Below are 22617 nucleotides of genomic sequence, written 5' to 3' on the forward strand. Positions count from 1 at the left end.
ACCATAACAGAGATTTTGTATCTTCTTCTACAATAAATATCTTAAGCTTTATCAGGTGAAAACTTGACTGGAAAAGACTTTCAGAAGAGACTTTATAAGGAATGAAGTTCTCTCACTGTCTGGGCATTGGTAGTATCTTTATATATGTGTGCATAAACATACAGATTTTATATGAGTGATAATTGTCAGGAATAAAAGAAAATAAGAATAAAATAGAATAAGAAGAGCCAAAAGACCTCATCTATGCAGAAGCTTTATTCCATGATGAAGAACAGTCCTGTCATGACTAATTTTTCAGCTGATGGCTCATAAGAGGATGAAAGCAGTATTGAAGAGCTAATCTTTTGTGTCCCAGCAATTAAAATGCACAAATATTAACATGGTTCATTACATGACTATGATTACTTTGCTCATGACTCCTGGAGGGCCACCCACAGAAGGGAAGTGAGGAAACTTACATTGATGGAAGGAGGGAAAAAAGGCAGGGTCTGCTGACTGGCATTGGTGCAATGTTACCCACCTACTCATGACCAGAGAACTGGATTGTGAGCTGGAATTTTGCTCCAGTTCAATTAAAAGAGTCAATAGATTCTTCTTTTTAGGCTTCAGACACACAAGGGAGAATGTCTGCTATGCTGCTGCCCAAAATATCCTTCACTTACCTTCCAAAAACTGTGTGCTTCTTGTCCAGATACGCACAAGAGCGGAATGTGATGAAGCTGGAAGGAATAAAGATATAACAGTTACCACATTGTCCCAGTGACCCTCAACAACAGCCAGTAATGCTTAAAAACACAAAGTGTCTGCAAAGGCTTTCAGAGAGAAGCCAAGCCCCTCTCCCTCTCTGGCTCCTTTCTGGAAGGCCTGTGGACCAAACATCCTTTCACACCTCAGGATTGTGGGTTCCACCTGGATTTCTGCAGTTTTGGCTTCTCACTTTTCATCACACTAACATTTTTAAACAATACTCCAAGAGTAGGGCCTTGCAGCAAGTCCAAAATGAATCTGAGCATCTGCCTCCTTGGCCATGCAGGCCCTGGGAAGCTCATGCAGGGCAGGCAGACGTGCATGGGAAGAACATTTCTGGTGAATGATGGGCAGCTTGTATCCAGCAAATAAAGTTACATGACACAACAGCCTCTGCCAGTGTAAACTCCTATTTTCTGGATATTTACTTTTTGCATTTCTCTTCCCTTAAACTGGTCTGTTGGTGATCTATTTCTCCTCTGGACAGAGCACACTCATGCTCCAGATACAAACATCCCAGAAGAATACTTCAAAGTGTCAAAAGTAATTAATTGGACTTTTAATTTTGGGGGCTGTACTTTTAAACTTAAACATGGGAACTAAAACACTAATCCAAAGCAACCTTTACTACTAAAACTTTACTCTAAAGCTTGATGCTTCTTTGGAAGTCCTGGACTACAAATGTATGAGACAAAGGTTTCCACAGTGTGGTCTGCAGACCAGACCACGATGGCCTGTCTTGGCTGGACATGCAGTGCTGGCTCTCCTCCCTGTCTCCATCTGTTACACTACATAGGAGACAGCTAAAAATATATAAGCATTCCAAAAGCACTTTTCCATATAAGCAACTGCCTCAGGAAGTTATATGATTGGAAATAGGAGCAGCTGTAATGTTCCAGACAGTCTATTAAGATGTAGCTTGCCCTAGGAAAGGATTGGCATGCTGTGCAGAATGCAAACTCCTACATGGGATACCACTTCACTCCTGGATATCCAATACTCAAAATCATCACATGGTCAGTTATGTAGCATTGTAATAAAAAATCCCCGAGAAACAGCAAATATACAGAGAAAGCTTCTCATCTGTCACTACAGTCGAAATAAATTAGAGACAACAGAATTAACATAACTCAGGATGGTCCCAAGAAGTCCTGGGCATTATTATTGCTCTCCCAGCTCTCTCTGCCCTGTAGTGCCTGTCACCAATGGGGAGAGCTATTCACAGGGTCCCCAAGGCTAGAGGAGATGTATCTAAGTGCTGCCTAGGAACCTTTATAAATATGGACAGCTGGACTCTCTTAAGGACTTACTTATAAAGGAACTTCATATTTCATTTGCAAATTTTAGGAGAACATACAATCACATTTACAGCAGCAGATGATGTGACTCAAAATGGCACATTGCTCATGGTCTCTGTAACCTCTGTTATTAGAATCCCCTTTTTTTAAAAAAAAAAAGAAGAAGAAAGAAGCCTCTACTCTCCCCTAATTTAGCACGTGAGAGTTGGCAGTAACATTCAAATCCAAAATAAGTTGTACAGCAACTTGATCCAGCAAACTGCCCCACACGTGCTTAGGCTTAAGAATCCAAGTAAGCCTAAGAATGTGAGGCCCTGAGACAAGCCCTTGTGTTTAATTAAAGCAAACCACACTGCTGCAGAGTTTACAAGCCATCCTAACACTCAGCATCACGAACAGCAAGACCCACTCCCTCCCTCCTCAGTGCCATGTGACAGTACTAGACACACACTCACTCACTCACACACACTCTCTCTCTCTTTCCTGGGGCTCCCAATAAAAGGCCAATTTTTTATACTGCAGTACTTACAGAGCAACCAATAAATAGTTGGCTCAAAGTGACACAGAACATTTTTAAAGGACTGCAGGCAAACACCCATATTGACATTACACATGAACAAGGCCATTACAACTTCAGTATCTTTAAGTTTTCCCTCATTTTAGTCCTCATTCTGCTTTTGTTCATTGGAAACAAAGTTATTCTCAATCCCAGATTGTACACTCTGCCATGTCTGGGTCTACACATTTCAACAGAGTAGAACTGTTCTCATTTAAAATCAGGTGATTAAAAAGAAATAATATTACCATAGAATTTATGTTTCATCTAATTCCTTCAAAAAGTTCAATATGGAGCTAAATTTTAACAGAATGAAGAGGAGTGATGAATGATAATCATAGGGGTAATACTGGGGAGGGACACTGACAAAAACAAACAAAAACTTCAAATCATTACAACAAAAAAGACAAGTTATTGCTGATATAATGAACCCACAGGTCTTCTTGCCATGCTTCACTTTGCTGTTAGATTGGCTGAGAGCAGCTCTAGCCCTGATTGCAATATGCACCACTCAACAGAATATTTCCCTTTACTAAACTTTACATTTAGAGTAGCTCATAAAATGTCATTTTTCTTCTTAACAGAGTGAGACACAATGTCCAGAGGTAACCAATAAAGCACAAAAAAGCAAATGACTACTTACAACTGTGATTTGTTTGTGTTGGGTCCTGAATTTGCCATACTAAGAACACCACGTCCCGTGTGGGACAAATTGGGCTTGAATTCATCTTTGAAAGGTTTTCCCCAGTAAGATTCTCCTCCTTAAAAAAAAAAAAATCGAAGAATAATGTTTGTTTTTATTAGTTTCCCACTGTGTGTTGCAACAGGCACTGACATTAAATTCAAGGTTCCCAGCACTTGCAGTCACTATGTGTTAATACATTGTTACCTCACCCCTATCTCTAGGCCAGTATTTGAGCATGACCTTGAAATCTGGTGTTTGCAACTGGCAACATATTTCTGTGCCCTCACACTATCAGCTGCAACAGACCACACTTTATCAACAGCTTTATGTATCCTGTGCTGAAGAACAGTCAAGGATTTAATTTTTTCCTCCTGGTCCATCATAAATTTTCTCTTTTGAGACATTAAATCTTTAAAATTGGCTTCATGACAAAACACAGAGCAGAGAGTCACCAGTTTAATTGCACTCTGGATATAGCACTGCTTCTGGAAATAAAATATCAGGGAGATGAAACACATTCATAGAATCAACTAAGAACAGGAAGTACAAGCTCAAATGCTTAATCCCAGACTAAACAATGAAGAATGACGATATATGGTGCTCCAAATTAAAAGGCAAAAGTGAGATATTTGGACTAGATACCTGGATGATGTGAACACTTATGTGCAGTGAAGGTAAAAGAATGATAAAATTGCACAAACCCCAGCCCCAGCCCTCCAAAACTGATTTCTTTTCTGTGACTGTGGACAGAGAGAGGGTCTGTGAGAGGTCTCCTCCTGGCTGTCATTTTTACATTATTTATGACAGATCTGACATTTTCATTTGCACTTTCCTCCAGGATCATTCTTAATAAGAAAAACGAAGACTGAGATGAGTCATAGTTTTACAGTCAAATCCATAATCTTGTTTGACAAACCATGAAAAAATATTTCACCTTAGGACAGTATTAAAAATAAACCAAACAAAACTATCCAAACAGGCAGCATGGCTGGTCCATCTGCAGAACTGGCTCAAGAGCCCTCCAGAGTAAGGGCTGGAGAAGCAGCAGGTCAGAGAGGGACCTGTAGTGCTCCACAGCCATGTGCACACATAGCACACAAAGCAATTTGATGATATGGCTGCACACAGAAGCAGTAAATAAAAACAAAGAATGAATCAGGCTCCTACTGAAAATCTTACCCAAAAAATCACAAGAGTGCATTAAATGAGGAAAGAGTTTCAGATGATACCATGAAAATAAAGCATCTCATATGGACAGCTGCAAGTGGAACTAAGTGAGAAATTCTGGAAGAAGCTGATTCACTTAAAAACCCAATTAATCATATTCAAAAGACCTATTAATAGAGTTGAGTGTTGCCTGCTCTGCAGTTTGACAAGAGGTGACAAAAGGGGACAAACCCTGTGGGGATTTTCTGTAATCAGGAGTACAACAGTGGTTACTTCAGCAATCTTGGGCTATTGAATATTTTAAGATCAGCTAAATTATGTCAGCTTGATCCCATATGCCAATATTTTCCAGAGGTGGGTGACAGGGATATGGTACAGCTGCAGGCAGCTCTAGAGGAGTTTGTGTTGTTTGAAGTTTTCAGAGGGTACAGAACATGAGCACAGTCTGTTGAGATGGGATACAGCAGCAAGTGGCCAAACCTGTGAGACTGCTACACCCTTCATGTGCTTCCAGCTGATGCTGGAATTACAGCCAAGCTGCTGAAAGACAGTGGAATCAAGCCTGAAGCCTTCACTGGTCAGAAAAATAATTCAAAAGGAAAGAGAAAAATTGTGAATGACAGAGAGACTCTCCCTTTCTGGCACTGCAAACAACCAGACCCAAGAGCTTGCAGACAGGAGCAATGAGCCATGATCTTTAGGCTTTGGAATATTTATTTTTGTATGATTTCATTTCGGATCATGCACTGCAGGTCAGAATTAATCTCATATGTATGAAAGCTAAGTTTGGTTCATTCTGCTTCTCTGGAAATAAGCACTAATATTTTAGCAGATAGCTACAGCCCCTGCTCTGTCTGCCTTACAGCTGTTTCCAAGGCTAATTCTGTCTGCCTGGGAGCTGCAGCAGGAGCAGGGGATGGCCTGTGCAGCATTTGCCTAAAAGGCCAGATGTCCTGTGAAGGACATAACTGAAATGTCTGTGGAGACCTGGCAGCACAGACTGGCAAAGGGCAGAGGAGACTGCAAAGACACTCTGCAGAGCAGGAACAGCCTGGGGGTTTTGTTGTTGTTTTGGTTTGGTTTTTAAAAATAATTAAAAGGGAATACTTTTTTTTTCTTTTTCAAGGAAAACCCCAGAGTATTCTCCTTAAATTAAAAATAGCCTGAATGTGCTTTTCATCAAACTCCAGCTAACCTCTGGAATTGTTCCAGGCTTCAAGTATCTGCTTGAAGCAGGACTAGACAGAACAAGTCAGAAGATGGCAAGTTACATCCATACATTTTTTAATTACTGAAACCCAGCATGACTTTCTCTGTGAAGATTAAGCACAGACCCCTCATCAGTCTAGGGCTATGGCAGCACTGTACCTAATGCTCAGCTGGAACAGGGATTTTACATTCTCACCTTTTACTCTCCACATTAGAGCTCAATGTAAACTTGGGAAAACCACTCAGGTTCCAAACCTGCTAATAATTATGAGGTGCTTGTAAGTATCTAGCAGATTTTACTGTGTTTATTCTCAACACAGTTGGGAGGTGTGGTTTACTTTTTTGAAAGCAGAATGGATGCAGACAGAGGAGGTGGGAGCACGGCAGTGTCTGGCTCCAGCCTTTTTATGTTCCACTCCCCGTATGTGGCACAAAGAGAGGAGGCTCCTCCTGACACTCCCCAAATCTTCCTCAGGGTGCACACAGATCTCTGCTGGCTATATTTGGAGTCCCAATGATGCAAAGCCCTCACCCCAGTGCTGATGTACCAGCCTATAAGCAAAGCCCACGGAAAACAAGAATTGACTCCGGGTGTTGCATTCACAGCTGGCAGCACTGCCTGTCACTTCACCTCCCTCTCAGCTTATCTTCTGTCCAAGTGGAGCTGTGTGCCTACTGGACTTGTAAATGTTTCTGAGATCCTATTACAAAAGTGCTGGAAAAGAATTCTGTGGGCTTCTGTGCTAAAAATCAGTTCACATGGCAGCAGCCACGGCCCCAGCACGTACTGCCAGTGTATGGATTGGTGTTGGGAATAATTACAGCCTGCACATGGGAATCTCCTGCTTGCACAAAGCTGGAAATGTATTTGGGATCAGCCAGAGAAATACAGTGCCACTCAACAGCACTTAACCTGTACAGTGTCAATGCCTTCAGAGTTTTTGTACAGTTCTGTAAAATAAAAATCACATGCCTACTCAGATCCACGATTCAAAGCTGCAGGAAGCTGGGAGACGATTCCATGCATTCTCCTTTTAAAAAAAATTCTCTTAAATTAAAGATGTGTTTAAGTCATTCTCACACAGAGATGAAATCAAACAGACCACACAGCTCTTAGAAAAGAACATCAATAATTTCTGTGGCTATCCAGAGTAGCAAGATATATTTAGCTTGTACGGAAGCATGGTTAGTTATTCAGTCTTGTATCTGCATCCTGTGCTGATAGTAAACAGGTGAACAGATCTGAACTGACATCTGAAGCAGTCACACATCAGCAATTACACAGAAAAAAAGCCACATTTTCAGATTGTCTTTTGAACTAAACCAGATTACTCTTTGGTAGTCTTTGTTCCTACTAAAAGCATGTAAAAGTTTTTTTGAGGTACAATCACATAATTTGTGCAACTCTCTTGCAAAGAGCTGAGAGATGCATCTAAAGCTTCAGAAACGTAGCATTCCAAAAGCCAGGTGTGGGCTGGGAATCATCACTCATGACAGTTGTGATTTTAAATAAATCCTTCCTTTTTCTGGCTTAAAAATTGCTAAGCAGTGGTAAGGAAGTAGGAGGGTTCTGATTCACAAAAATGATGGCTTACTTTCTGTAATTTTCTTCTTGTCATTTGGAACAACGAGGCACATAATAACATCTGACACTTCTGTAGAGCTTTCCAAGTGAGATTCTGGAATCATTTTGCAAATATGAAAGCCTTAGCTCAGGCAGAAGTGTTTCTCTCCTCTCAGATAAGAGGACATGGTACCCAACCCCAAAGACCTGAGAGTGGATGTGCACAGGGACTGCAGATTAAAAGGAGTATATTCTAGATAAAAAGGTCTTGCTCCTGTTTTTGCTGTGCTTCAATCATGCAAGAAAAGGGGCTCTAAAATTGGTACAGTTAAGGAACTTGCCATCTTAGGAAATCACATTGCATTGATCAAGTTTGTCCAGAGTCCTTTGCTATTGACATTTCAGAGGAGCTCTTCTTGCTGCCAAACAAAATCCAATTCCCATCTACCAGTAGTATTTCATCCTGGACTCCTACAGCTATAATGTGCCTCCTTTGTGCCCTCCTGGATTCATAAATCACAGGCTGATTCATGAGACCTTCCAACAGGTTGCAAGAAAGAGTAGCTGAAAAAAGCCTGTGCTGCTTTGAGTGATGCTTTGCATATATTTTCCCTTTTTCATACAAAAGGGTTATGATATTAAACCTATTTTTTTCTACATGCAAATTTTCTTCTATTATTTGGAACACTGAAAATACAGAGCAGCTGCTCCACTTGCACGACCGTGAGTTAGAATTACTCACAGTGTTCAACCACTTACTTGTTATGAACAGCAGGAAAAGAGATACATCACAAATCTAAAATTCATTTTCAAATAATTAATCATTACAAAGAATGACCATGACTCAGCTTATTGCTCTGAATACTGCCTCTATGGGTGGTTATTTTGTTAGAGAAGAAATAAGCTGCTGTACCACAATAAAATTTCTCCCAGTAGTCTTATGAAACAGAAAGGTGAAGGCTCTAGGAAAATGAGTCTGGTCCTCCAAATCAGTGTCATCCTTGCAGCTCTGTGTATCTGACTGCTCTGGCAGTGCAGGTCTGACAGCTATGCTAAGGTAAAACTCTGTTCCCCACTCTTTTCTCAGGATGGTATCTCAACTCCCAGATGCCACAATGCTAATTTCCACCCTTCTCTATTCCAAGGTTAACTGCTGAGTACCAGGAATTAGCTGTCCTTCACGTGTCTGCTGGGTCACATTTGCTTTTATGACAGTCCAGAAGAGACTCAAGAAGGACATACTGGGGAGCTGAATAACAAACAAGAAAGCAAGGCTCAGGGCTGCTTCCAGAGAGAACAGTTCAGCTGCAGCAGCCTTGGGAAAGGATGGTCAGTGACAACCAGCTTGGCATTTACCTCTGTGAGCTGTTTCCAAAACATAAGCACACTTAATCCAGGTGAGCCAAAGCACAGTTATAGTCTGTGTATGTATGACAAGTAACCTCCTGTCATGTTGTACTAACTGTGCCCAAATCCACCCAGGAGATGAATAGTCCTGGGCTTAGTTAGCAAGGGAGTGGGTGATCATCTCAGCATCTGGGGGCTGCAACCATAAACCTGACACCCTGACACATGGGATGAATGATGACAAAAACCAAATGGTGGGAAGGTATTTGAACAAGTCTGTTCAAGTTCCTGATGAACAGGAATAATTAAATAGATAGAGGAAGAATATATAGAGGCTTAACGCATCTTCCATGTATCAGTTTAGAAAAGGGTGTTTAAAAAAAAAAAAAAAAAAGGCCAAATCTCTTAGCTAGAAATCATCAGTTTGAGCAGAAGGTTCTGTGTGAATGAGGAAACAAAGCATGTTCTTTTTGTTCTGAATTATTCCTACAAAAGGCTCTAATAGAAACAGTTTATAATATTGACATTTAAAGGGTAACCTCCAAATAGTTCTCCCTATTGCCAATTGAAATATCTGGGAAGAAAGCCCTGTTCTGTTCTCATATGCTTCTCTGATATTACAGAAGTCAAGTTATTTATTCTAAAGCTCATTTAATCGTACAGACTTTTTTTAGCTTTCAAAGGTGCATCTTTTTTTCCCCCTTCTAAGAAGCAGTGAGTCAAAAAAATACTGAAATCCCTTCCAGCAGAAGACATAAAAAAAGGGAATTTATCCTTCAAATAACAAACAGGCCACAGGCAAAAATGGTACAAAGTACTCAATCCCAGTGCTTTACTCCAAAGCTTTCCTAAAGTGAATGCCTGTGATTACATGAATAATGCACAAATTAATGGACCAACATTTTTACAGCATGGGAGCCCAGGAGAGCATCAGTCCATGTGCCCTGCTAGAGCAGTGCTGCTAAGCTGAACCCTCCTCTGGCTGCCCTGCTGCCAAGGGAACATCCAGCCTCAGGTCTGGCCACCTTCTTACAGCTCGAGACACACAAGTGGAATTTCTGCCTCACAGTCAAGTGCCCTGGATCTATCCAGCAGTCAGGAACGAATCCTGACAGACTACTTGCACTCTGTGAACTGTCTAAGCAGCTTCACTGAAGTATTAAACACAAAGGCATGACAGTTCAAGAGCAATCTACAGCCCACCAGGCTCCCCATTTAGATTTTCTTGTGATATTATCATATTCAATAAGTGATTAGGTAAAGACATATAAAATTCAACTGTCTTAAAAATATAAAAGCCATTCAGGTGCAAAGAAGATATTTGTACCATTTGGCCTCTACAATAATTGCAGCCAGTCTCTAAAAATCTGCAAGACTCCTGTCTATTTGAGTGCACACTGTTCATTTCATTAGAACTTTAATAGTCCTGACAGATGTTTGCGAGACATCTCGCCTGCAATATCCTCATCTTTAATTAAGAATGACAAGGAGGAAAACAAGATGGAAAATACTAGAGGTCATTAGACTCCTTTTTTTAAGTGGAAGAATACATGTAGGAGGATTTTCATCCTATGTGCTTATTAGCATTTCACTTCCTACTGGCAAAGCCAGTGGAGCTGAGCCTTGCCCTTCGGTGCAGCAGTGATGCCAGTCCTCTGCCTCTGTTAACTCTGCTGTCTTACAGCACTTCTGCATTTGCACAAATAGAAGCAGGGATAACACCAGCAAGTTAATTTTAATTCCACAGCAGGATCTGAACTCCACCCTGAAGGGTGAGAGGTGTTTGAGTCAACCTATTAAATCTCTCCCGTCTCCTGACACCTCTTTAATTTCTCATTTCAAAAGATGTTCCTAATTATGTCTTTTGGGATTTGAACCAAAACTTTCCATATAAAAAAATCAAATCACATCTGACAGTCCAAGCATAGATGGTAACAATTTTTGTTAATGGGTTTTTGCCATCAAAACACTGAACCTTTAACTAGTCTCAAATCCTGCAATTGCTGATTGTCACATACACTACAAGAAAAATAGGCAACTCACACCAACATAATTAACAAAGTAAATAGAGCTAAAGTATTCAAGCAGGTGAGGAGCTGGGTATGCTGGTGACAGCCACAAGTGGACAGATAGAAGGTGCATGAGGAAAATGAGCAAATTTACAGCAGTGACCAGAGGTATTTCATGACCTATCTCCTCTGGTGTGTAATGCTGTGAGACTGTTCAGCTGCTCTGCCTCCTGACCATTCCTGCTATAACTGTTCCCAGATCTCCACGAAGGGAGAAAGAAGAGGCAGAAGAATTTTGTAGCAGTGATCCCCAGAAGTTAGAAAAAGAGCAGCTTGGGCATTACAAGGCAACTAGCTGGGAGAACAGATGGTGTCTGGCCAATCACCAATTCTAAGGCAGGTCTCAAGTATTTCATTAACACTGAATTTGAAAGCAACTTTGCATTAATGTGTTTCTTCCTTTATTCTTTGCCCTGGAAGACCAGCTGTAAAATTATAATTTTCATTTATTTATTTTCTGAAGGAAAAAGGAAGCAAAAACCACAAGAATTCTGCATGGAAGAGTGCCCAAGCTTTAGACTGAAAATATATCGGATGAAATTTTGAACATAGTTAACATGGTTATAAGAATATCAAGGAAACCTCTGTTTTAAAGTAAACACAATGTCCCACTTATCATCATTTAGAGAATTTGAATTTTAAATTGTCTGGAAGTAAATGTAACAACACAGCCCATGAAGTGAGAACAACTTACTTGATTCAAACTCAACCTTACCTGTTCCTGTTCCAGTCGGATCACCTCCTTGGATCTGCAGAATTAAAATTAAATCAGTGTTATATATGCATCTATGTGAAAGACATTTAATACAAACCACAAAAGCCAATTGTGCTCTATTTTATACCTTCTATATTGTGTCATGTTGACAAGTCAGCAACAAGGAAACCATTACTTCTTATTTGGAGCATACTATCAGCTGGCTGTCATCCCTGACATTGCTTATCCATAAGCAGAATGCAGTTTCATAAAAATAATAGATCTTTTATGGGTAAATAAGGAAAATAACTAATCTCAAATGGGTTAACCAGATCATCCTTTTTATTATGTGCTGAATCAGAACCTGTATTTGAACTGATGGTACACTGCTTTTGGAACTGAAAAGGCTCCACATGATGGGAAGGCAAGAAAAGGGGGAATATGGAATATTTTTTGTATCTCAATTTGTATCCCATTCACTACCTAGAGCAGGAAAAATCCTCATGTGAAACTAATCTTTGAGTAACAAAACAGTGTATTAATTACTGTACATGCAGGATCTACAGAAATAATATTCCATGCTTTAATGCCAGTGGAGGGAGTGTGACACGATGAGTTTCAAAGTAATAGCACACAAACACAATTTTAGTTGTGAGCTTAACTATGAACTGAGATACACAGTGCTGTCAAAAGAAAAAAAGCTTTTTGTAGGATGACAGGACAGAATGTAACATCCAGTGATGTTCCTTGTGAGATGTGCTCTGCCTTCAGGATCAGGTTGTTCATTCTTCTGAAAGGAAGTTACAGGGCAGCTACAATATCCTAAGCTGCCTGGACTGTAACTCTGTAAATAAAGATCTTTGACTACAAAGACACAGTTCAGGAACACAAGGTGCTCTTTAACTCCTCTACAAGAAAGCCTAGGCACTCAGAGCTGGAGCACACCAGGAAAGGATAACCTGATAATATCCAAGTACCACAACCTGAAACAGAAATTCAGATGCTTGCTAAAGTTTCATCTGAATGAGATTTCAATAGGCCACAGTATTACTTATCCAAATTAGCATTTCCCTCTCTCTCCTTCTGTTCATTAACCACCCACCCACATCTTGGGGAAGATAGCAAGAGCCAAGGCAATGACTCTTCAAGGCTTTGTCTGGAATGCCAGCAAACACGGTGCTGAATGCAGTGATGCTCTCAGTGACAATGTTAGTCAGGGACAATTGTTAGTAACACCCATAAATACACATGGCATAGGTCAGGACAACCCTCATTCTGATGGTATATTTAACATACTTCTATTGCAAGTTGTCATGCATGGAACCACCTAAACCTGAGAAAAGTTAAATATATGGGATATTTTGAGTACATCATATACTGTGATTACACAGGAGTTTTTTAATACTCACCACAAAATTCCGAATTGATCGGTGAAAAATGGTTCCATTGTAATAGTTCTTCTTGCACAGTTTGATGAAGTTCTCGCATGTTCGGGGTGTCTGAAAGACAACAGGAAGTTTTAATTAAGCACAACTGTTAAACAATCATTACAGTGGTTACAAGAATCACCTTTCACTTGTGCTTTACAAAGAAACAAACATGCAGGACTCGAAGAGGACGGAGGCTCTGTCTACAGGACAAAGCCTGCAAGATACCTTCTTTTAAGGTACACTGGAGACACACACTGTGTTCAATAAATTAAACCCAGACCTTCCAATTAGCACTAAGAAGTGTTGAACATTAGCTCAGATAACTGGAGTTCCCAGTTGACATCTTGATGGTGAACACAGGTTAAGTTCAGAGACTTGCAAGTGACTGAGTTCCAGCAGTGCATCACAATCCTGTTCCAAAGGGGGTTTCTAGCACTGAAAAATGGTAATTTACCAGAGTCAGAAAGAACCTGATTTCTCTGCTCCACTATTTCAAAGTGAGCACAGTGAAGCTAACTGGGAGAAAAGCATTTGGTCCTCTTCACCACTTGGAAGTAACAATGGGACTGACCCAAGTCACTGGAACACAGGAAAAATAAAAAAAAACCCAATAATTTTCAAAACCCTAAATAAAAGAAAGATGCTAAATATATTGCCAACTTCTAATTCACTTGTACAGTGCAAATTAAAGTAATTTAGTAAATTTATGAGTCATGATATTCAAACAGTTCCTTCTGAAAAACTTTACTTTCCACCTAATCATCCTTCCACTGTAATTGTATGGATTCTCTTCTCTGCAATACTGAAACACCTTCAGACATACAAACACAAGTACAGAAACAGCCTGTTTTCTATACTTGGACATGTTTTCCAACTCCACTGTGGATTATGTGCATAAATCTATTTCAGTTTTGCAAAAGAACACATCTAACTGAGTTCTTACAGGCCTTAAAAATATCCTTATAGCTGGATGTGCTGGCAAGTGAAGGCCCAGCATGAGCTGCAGGGGCTGTAAGTGAGCACACACAAGACCTGTCTTGGTGAAAGGCACCAATTCACTTTGCTGTGACATCACTCTTAGTCTGGGAGCTGCTGACAGACAGAGAATGAGCCATACAACCTGAAGTGACTTAAAAGCAAAAAAAACCACCAAGGCCAGCCTGATTATAATAATTTAAGGATGAAATAATCTCTATCTCTTGAAAAGCCAGTCCATACAAGTATTCATCCAGAACCTTACAGAGCTTCAGTTTTCTGTATTTTCTCATCTGAAAGACAATCATTCTCACCCCTCTTTATTTACACTGAAATGTCTCTTAATTTTCCAAACAAACTTAACCTGTCCTTATAAATTCTCTATATTGATTCCTTCTTAATTACTCTCCTCAGATGACAGCTGTTAGCTGGGCCACAAGTGAAAAAATTAGCAAATTCTAATCTTACACCAGCCATTATTTCAGATTTCCTACAGAATTCATTACTGAGTTAAATGGTAATGGTACCATAATGGCTTTATGGTAGAATGTCACCAAGACATGTACTTTGGTGGCATCCTGAGGGCAACTCATAAGTATATAACTATATTCCATAAAATTATATCAAGCAACAGGAGGTTCTCCTACAGTTTTAATCTTTATGGTAAATGTGATATTTTTTTTCCTTTGAATTCAACATATATGCTTTAAAATAAACTTTGTACTTAATCTTTCTAGTAAAATTCAACCCCTGAGGAATCACTTGTGGAGCACAGGTTTCCTTTATAAGACAATATCATGACAGCACTGATCCTAGTGTTTTGCTATTAGTTATTACTTGTGAAAAATGTCAGTAAGGATAAAAATAAGTTTAAAATTTTCTTTATGAATCAGAAATGGAATTAGCAGCTTTTAGCCCAAGGCACTTTATGTCATGAGAGCCAAGCACTCTTTGGAGAGAGAGACATAGTTAATAAGTTCTCGAGGGGGAATACAGCAACTTGTAATTAATTTTTCACAAAAAATGAAACCAGGCAAAAGACTGAGTCCCCTAGGAACGGACACCAAATAATCTTAAATTTGCACAAAGCTGATAACCCAAACCAGATTTCCTATTTATTTTCAAAACATGATTTGTAAAATATACATCAAAAAAACTGGCTCTCGTAATGTATTTTTTATGCAGGACCTGTGCTGACCCTTCTCTCTAAATGGATTTCTAGCTATTATACCCTTTCCCAGAAATAAGCTTTTTAAATGCAACTTCAGAAATATTTAGTATACATGCAATAGTCATTTCACTGCAAGGTTTTCTTTAAATAATTGCCACCAAATTGGTTCCCATGGTCACCTCATGCATCACGAAGATACATTTGGCAGGTAAACAGTTCCTTAGCAACATTACCACTACCTTTTATAGTGCTTTTTAGTAGACACAAATAAGAAGGTTTGCATTCAATCAGTAATAAACCCCAGTTTCAGTAATGCAGTAAATCTAGAATATCTGGCTCAGATTATCTGATTTATTCAAAGCAGTTAATGTTCTTGCCAAATCTCACACTGCCAGGCACATTTCAGGGATTTTTTAAAGCAGCATCCTGTTCAAAGCAGAAGAAAAAGGCTCGAGGTTTATGGGGAAGGTGCAGATCCTCAGTAATGAAGTTGTGTTCTGTACTGACCACACAAACAAGGCCAGTCTTTGAAGTCTTTGTTCCAACTACAAAGACTGATGACATATAAATACACATAAAGAAACCTGACTTAGTTATTTGATATAAGATCTCGTGGCAGATGTCAGAATCCCATTCTCTGAATGCAAAGCTGTCTCCTCCTTCAGAAACTTCCTGCACAGCACTTGCCTCACACCATTTCTGAAGGAGGAGGGGACGGTCGAGGCACCTGGAAAGGCAGGAGGTAACGCCGGTGTCTTGTTCTCTCACCGCTGACTGTGTGCTCCAGGCTCTCCTTTTAGTTCTGGCTGGTTTTGTCTTAAACTGGCCTCAACAGCAACAGCTAATTTTTTCCTCTTTATCCCTTTTACATTAAGCAGGAAACAACTTAAATTATTTTATTCTACTGACTGACTTAGACCTATATGTAAGGAAGTCTAGGGAAAAATGCAACCATGTTAACCTGATCTGAAATTCACCGACAGAAAACATGGTTTCAAATCTACTGCGATATCTTCTCAGAATGATGCAGTGACAATCCTAAAAAGGAAAATTTAAAAATTGTGGAAGGCTTTTCTAACCAAAGAGCCTTGAGAAATCATCCTTTTCTTAGGTCAGGTTGGGACCGTGTAAGTGAATGCGGTGTCTTTACGATGTCCTTCAGCTAAAGACACTTCTCTTTCCAAATGACAAATAGTAAGAAGAAAAATTTTATTTATACCAAAAGTGAGTCACCTGCTCCAACTGTGCTCCCTATTTATTTTGTAGATGCCAGATAACTGTCTTTCAACTGCTGAAAATTCACACCCAAGACAAGCAGTAAAATTTTAATAAATGCTTTGAGACAGGAATCCAGAAGAGTATTTATCCCAGAAGATGCCACAAATGCTTTGCTTGGCTCACAGATATACATATTTAATGGGGCCACAGCCCAATGGTTTTCTAAGTAGGTTTAAGTCTCCATACAGCTAACACACTTAGTAGTGTGGAAACACCAGCACTCTACCAGTTACTATGCCCAGACAAATTTCAGAGTTAATGAGAGATTAAGAATGACCCTGCAAAAATGGCAGTGACAGGAGACTGTGAAATCATTATACTCAGAAAACACTGAAGAAAGGAATATACAATTTAGAAAACCAAAGCAAAACAGAAAAAAACCCTGAGTGCTTACTACAAACTCCTAGGATAAATGCAGATTTTATTCGAGCCAATTTCAGTTTCCATTTTGCCAGCAAGGGTGGCTCCATGCCAGGTAAAATTCATCTCTCCTGCTGCATCCTGAGACCTGAAGGGTGGGACCAACCAAGCCAGGTCCCTATCTGATTTCCCAGTCTGCAGCTGTCCTTTCTCATCAGTTACAATGGTTCATTACATTTGTAAAAGTTACCTTAACTCAGAATCTCTACTGGGCAGCAAAGAGCCAAACAGGAGGAGATGAAAACCTGCAGCATTCCTGTTGCCAAGGTGCGGGAGATGGGAAAAGAGGGAAGAGCTCCTGAGTTGTTGCCATGACTGCAAGGAAAAAGGCTTTACTATGTGAAGAGCTAATCATTTCAAAATGCTCCATCCCTTGAGGATGTGCATGAACCTTGAAGGGAAATTTCACACTAAGCATTCAGAAGCTGTCATTCGCACATCTGTATAATTTTCTTGTGCTAATTCCACTTCCCTTTTATTTCTTTTTTCTCTCTAAATTGGATGAACCGTAGTAGTGGCACTAAACTACAGAGCTTTGCTATATCCTCATTAACCCTATGTTTCAAAGCAGGAAATAATGAAAAGCTCATTCCTCTCAAATTAAAATTGCATTCTACAGCCTTCATCTTATCACACAAACGCCAGAATTCTGCTACTAAGAGGCATGAACTAGTGACGGAAATTTCTAAAGCTTCAAACGAAGCTTTCCAATTTCTTAACATAGATCTCCTTTAAAATGCAAGGTGGATTTTGTTTTGCTTTAATCCATTTATGTACTTTTACACAGAGCATTTTTTATCTTGTTCATTCAGTAACTCTTCTAATGTGTGAGCCCATAAGAAGGTGATTTGGTAAGGTTTAAACTCAGTTTCCCCCCTACCTTTCAACCTGTAGTACTCAGCCTACCCATCACACAGAAGAGAATTCAGCAATAAAAGCTTGGCTTTATTTGGGGCTTAGTCAGAGCTAAATGTAATAGTACAATTTCAGGAATCACCACCTGGTGATTCAGGTGCAAGTGTCTGTTCCCTCCTCCAAGCCATGGAAAGAAATATGTAAATGTTTCAGTGTCCAATACTGTTCTGGAAGGCCATTTAAACCACCCCATTGCACTTTGTACCAATGAACTATGAGCACATTCCCTTTGTTTCACAGGAAGAGGGACAAGAAAACCCAAAACTCCACAAAGCCCACTGCAAGAGCATGGGAAGAATTTCACTGTGGGAAGCACATGACATTTCCCACAGGAGAAACATTTACTCCAGACCTAAACACCACTCCCTGCCAGCTCCACTTTCCTGCTAACAGTTCCCCAGTGTGAGAGAGGGACTGAGCCAGTGACAGGTGACAGTGGCAAACAACAGCTGCCTGTGGTGGTTCAGTTCAAGAAAGCCACAGTTCATCTAAGGGACACAATTCTGAACTGGTTATACCACGAGCAAACGTGTTCAGGCAATTTGTGATCCGTGATCAGAAGAGCACAGTTCCAGAGAGTGAGCACTGGGAGACATGAAAGCATTGGGGCACTGTGGGGTAAACCACTCAGCCAGACTCCTACTGATAATAAAAAAGAATCAGAACAAGCTAACTATGCCTTGGGAAATAGATTGCTGACTTGATAGCAAACATTTGCCTATTTTGCTACCTCAAAGCCTCCAAGTTTGCTTAGAACAAAGAGCAGAATTAATGCATTCTCATTACGCAGAAACTCACTGTAATTTAATCAGCTATTTAGCAAAGGCTTCAGCAGATAGCTAAATTTCACTTTTAAAAGGCATTTCTTCCACAACACTGACATTCATGATGATACTGAAAACTTTTCTGAAGTCTAAGCAAGATGCTCAGCTTAGACAAGATGCCAGTAAAAAGATGACACACTTCAGTTTTAGTTCTCACATTCTTGCAAACACAGGGACAATCAATCAGTTTAGCTGAGCACAACTCAAATTAAACAAGGCATCTAATTCACTCATCTAATTTGTCAACGTTAACTACTAGTTCTCCAGAGGCAGAGTCAGCCACAGCTACTACTTCTCCTCCAAGTTACATTTACTGCACTGGTAGAAAAGAAATCAATTCTCTCCCCACCTCACTGTCCCCTCTAAATTTGTCATCACACAAGGGTTAAGGAGCTTGTCAGAGAGCACAGTGCAGGGCTGGGTGCTGATGAGGATGGACTGGTAAGCAGGACAGCACAAGTGGGTACAGTCTAAATGAGGATGCAACTTTAACTGCTCAAGCAACCTCTAGCAGCTTAAAACTTGGAGTAGCGCAGGTCCCACGGCATCTCCCTGGCATTTCATCCATCTGCAGCTGCCTGCACATAAATTCCACCTTTTCAGAAGATGCAACCTGTAACAATTTCCACACTAGACAGAGAAGCTCTGGTAGCTGCCAACTTCCCAAGGTCACCCTGCTCTCATCAGAGCAGCCAAGGTACAAACAAGAAACATGTCAGAGAAAGATGAAGAGCAGCAGCTGTGGAACTCCAAAACACCCACCTCATCCTCGGGTTTGGGATCACTCAGTGGCAGACACAGCTGGCATGGGATGGCTGCACATCATGTCTGCAAATGTCAGAAATCAAGGGGCACAATCCAATAACCATCAATTCCCTTCCCAGATCCAACTTGCCAGGGCAGCTGGGAAGGCAGAAAGGGTCCAAATGTGCAAAATGTCTTTCCACCAATTACTCAGTGCCAAAGGCTGCCAGGAAAACACACAGACAGCCCAGGGAAGCAGGGACCCATTCATGGAGAGGTGGCTCAGCATATAAAGCTGTGGGAATAAGGAGGAAGGGGGGACATTCAAAAGGATGATGTTTGTCTTCCCAAGTAAACATTATGGTGATGGAGCTCAGCTTTCCTGGGGATGGCTGAACACCTGCTTGCCCTTGGGAAGTGGTGAATTAATTCCTTATTTTGCTCTGCTTGTGTGTGCAGCTCTTGCTTTACCTGTTAAACTGCCTTTACCTCAGCCCACAAGTTTTCCCCTTTTCTGATCTTCTCCCCCACCCCACGGGTCAGGGAGGGAGTGAGTGGCTGTGTGGGCATTAGTTGCTGACTGGAGTTAAACCAGGACAGGGTGTTATGCCCCCAAAGTTAAAGCTATTAAAATATCAGCTTCCAATCACTCAGAACAACCTAGAAGTGTTCTGTTCATCATGGCTGTGCAGAGCCATCCTACTCTCAGCCCCAAAGAGCAATAGATCTGTCTGCTATTGTACCACTTGGAGGAAAAAACACACCAAGAAGTAACAACATCCTCTCTAACAAACATTTTTTTAAAACATATCCAGCTCTTCTACTGGAAAAACACAGCTTTGTTTGTTCTTAGTTTCTGTTGACAAAAACTCTCAAAGTTGAGAGTTGCAGCTCTTCCTATAATGGCCTACTTTGATGAAAAAATAATAAATAAGCCATTACAACCATGACAAGACCACTGTATTTCATACCTCCAATCCTACTACCAAATGAACAAATACTGGTAAAACATCAGCCAGTTATTTCCCAGACAGTGCCAATATCATGTTGACAGAAAGCAAGTGGAATAAAGGTTTAAATCAGAAAGAAAATGAGAGATTCAGGAAGACTTGAGAACTTCATAATGCCAGGAGGTCAAAGGATTTTTTCAGCAACTCACTTCTTTGCCACTGGAAATGGATAAGAAGTTTACAGGCTTCTGATCTTCAGAACAGTCCCTCACACAAAAGGAGAGATGATTTCAAAGAACAGGGGCTGGATTACACATTTATAGATCACAGGCATATTTAACAGGTCAGAGGGCCTAAAAAGATTAAAACATCAATGTTTGTAGAGTAACAGCTTCTTTGGAAAGCTATGCCAAGACATCATCATTAAGCAGGGTTTGCCAGGCCCTAAATCCTCAAAAAGCATTTGTGGAGTGTCAGATGGAGCTTTGAAATCCATCTCACATTCTTCTTTGTTTTGCCATCTTGCCCTTAAACATTAAAGTACTAAACCTGAGAGAGAGAAGTGAATTTATAAAACCTGCCAAGGCAGCTACAGATTAGTGTTTGATTACAGCTCTTGGCATGTGCTGAACCACCAGATCATCGCTCCAGTGACCACTTGTAGGCAGAGGACTCACCCAGCAGAGAAGGGAGATAGAACATCAAACCATGTGTTCATCATTTTGACAGGGTCTTCTGGAGCATTGCATTTACATATTTATTTATATGTGTATATATATGTATTTAAAAATGGCTGCTCCACCACCTACAAGGTAAAACTCCATCACTATAGTGACTAATGCAGCAGAATTCACAGGGATAATATGCAGTTGTTCCCAGCAGCAACTTGATTAAAGCAGCTAGAAGAACTTGAGGAGACCAGAAAGTCATAGTAAATAAAATACAAGAAATTCAGTGATATTCATTGCCTTTCAGTTATTTCTTCAGAATTTATGTGTTTGACATGCGTGAGACTGGAATTGAAAGAATAACACTTGTTGGGTGTTGTTAAATCTCCTATACTTGCCAGAGTTACTTCTGGCTAGTAGAATTTTTGTAAATTTTTATCCAATTAGTGTATACAACAAATGTTTCTTATGTGCAGCTGAACTCAGCTTCCTGGAAAACATCCCTACAAATGGCCATCTGATTAGTCCCCATCAGGAGGAACATACTGTATCTGAATAGGAGCATTGGGAGAAAAACAAATGGCCAAGAAATGCAGTAGGTACACTGCTATGATCCCAAGAGAGAACAGTACCTTTGCTCATCTGAGGCACAAATTCAAAAGGGTGGGACAAAAATCCAACTTATCTTCCAAAGTCTTTTTATTGTCTTTTTTCACATCAGTGATTGAAACCACACACCATCCTTCTAGAACCCAAGTGAAGTTTTCTGGTGCTCTGAACAAGTGATTTCAAACACTGAAATTATCTGGATTCTAGCCCTATTTCATGCTCTTTCTGAATCTTGTCACAAAGTAACTGATGACTTCAATCACACTGCAACACTGATTTCCTGCCCTGGATCAATACAAAACATTTCTTGATTAGGTTTTTGGTGCTAGGAAGAATTTCATCACTATCAATCTTATTGACTGGCACCTTAAAGTACCAGTATATGAAGAACCCTATATTTATTTTTAAACAAAGGTTTCCACATGCACATATAGACTGAGCTACAAACAATCCATAGTGGCAAATAGATCACAAAAAATGGGAAAGAAAGGAAAGAGCTGTGAAGAGACAGGGAGTGAGCACCCAAGAAGAGTGTTAAAGGCAATAGATACTGGGCAGATTTCAGAAGCAGTGCAGAGTGCTGACAGCAAAACTGCAAGAACATTTTGCTTAAATACAGACAAGAGGCATGAAAATCCAATTGAAGACTCATCTAAGGGAGCAAGTATGTCACTTGCTGCTCTCTATTTTAGTGAGGATATTTCACCTCAAAGTATGTATTGAAACCTAAACCATAAGGCTATTTTAAAATGCAATTTAAATGTTGCAAATCCTACCTCTGGACACAGGTATTTATCTGTCATATTTATATAGCAACTTCATCCTCAAGCTTCCTTAAACATTTCACAATCATACATTAGCACTACTGTGAAATTATGATCACTGCTAGGGTGGCTTCCATAATGATATGCACAGGATATCCCTCAGCAATTAAAAAAACCCTGTGCAGTTTAATTTGAGAGAGCTTTATGGTACAATCCTGTTCCCCCTGACTGCATTCAAGGACCTTACCCACACTATATACTTTGACAGGAAAACCAAATTCTGTATATAAACCAGCTCCAAACAGCTTCCAGGAATGGTCCAGCCTGTGCACTGGATAAGGCAGAAAAGCTGATAAAAACTTGGCATATGATTAATTAAGACAATTGCTACACATACTCACAAGCAGGATGAACTGGAAGTGCTTAACAATACTTAGATTTTTTGGATCTTTGCAGTCTCAATAGACTCACTGTAGCTGACTTGTGTATATGTTTGTGACCTATGTATGTGCTATATATTTGCAAGATGTTTA

The 22617-nt window shown here is 40.1% G+C and overlaps 1 protein-coding gene across 1 annotated transcript in view; it reads right to left on the minus strand.

Moving 5' to 3' along the window:
- The window catches only part of PPIL2 (peptidylprolyl isomerase like 2), a 68106-nt gene that overhangs the window by 12760 nt on the left and 32729 nt on the right, over nucleotides 1-22617 (minus strand). Inside the window, exons 13-16 of the mRNA XM_084217529.1 lie at nucleotides 12746-12835; nucleotides 11358-11391; nucleotides 3245-3362; nucleotides 663-719 (exon numbers count right to left, since the gene is read on the minus strand). Of these exons, the coding sequence (XP_084073655.1) occupies nucleotides 663-719; nucleotides 3245-3362; nucleotides 11358-11391; nucleotides 12746-12835 (299 nt within the window). The remainder of the gene's footprint in view (nucleotides 1-662; nucleotides 720-3244; nucleotides 3363-11357; nucleotides 11392-12745; nucleotides 12836-22617) is intronic.

This window comes from Fringilla coelebs (genome assembly GCF_963513975.1).
Source record: "Fringilla coelebs genome assembly, chromosome: 17".
Taxonomy (NCBI): domain Eukaryota; kingdom Metazoa; phylum Chordata; class Aves; order Passeriformes; family Fringillidae; genus Fringilla; species Fringilla coelebs.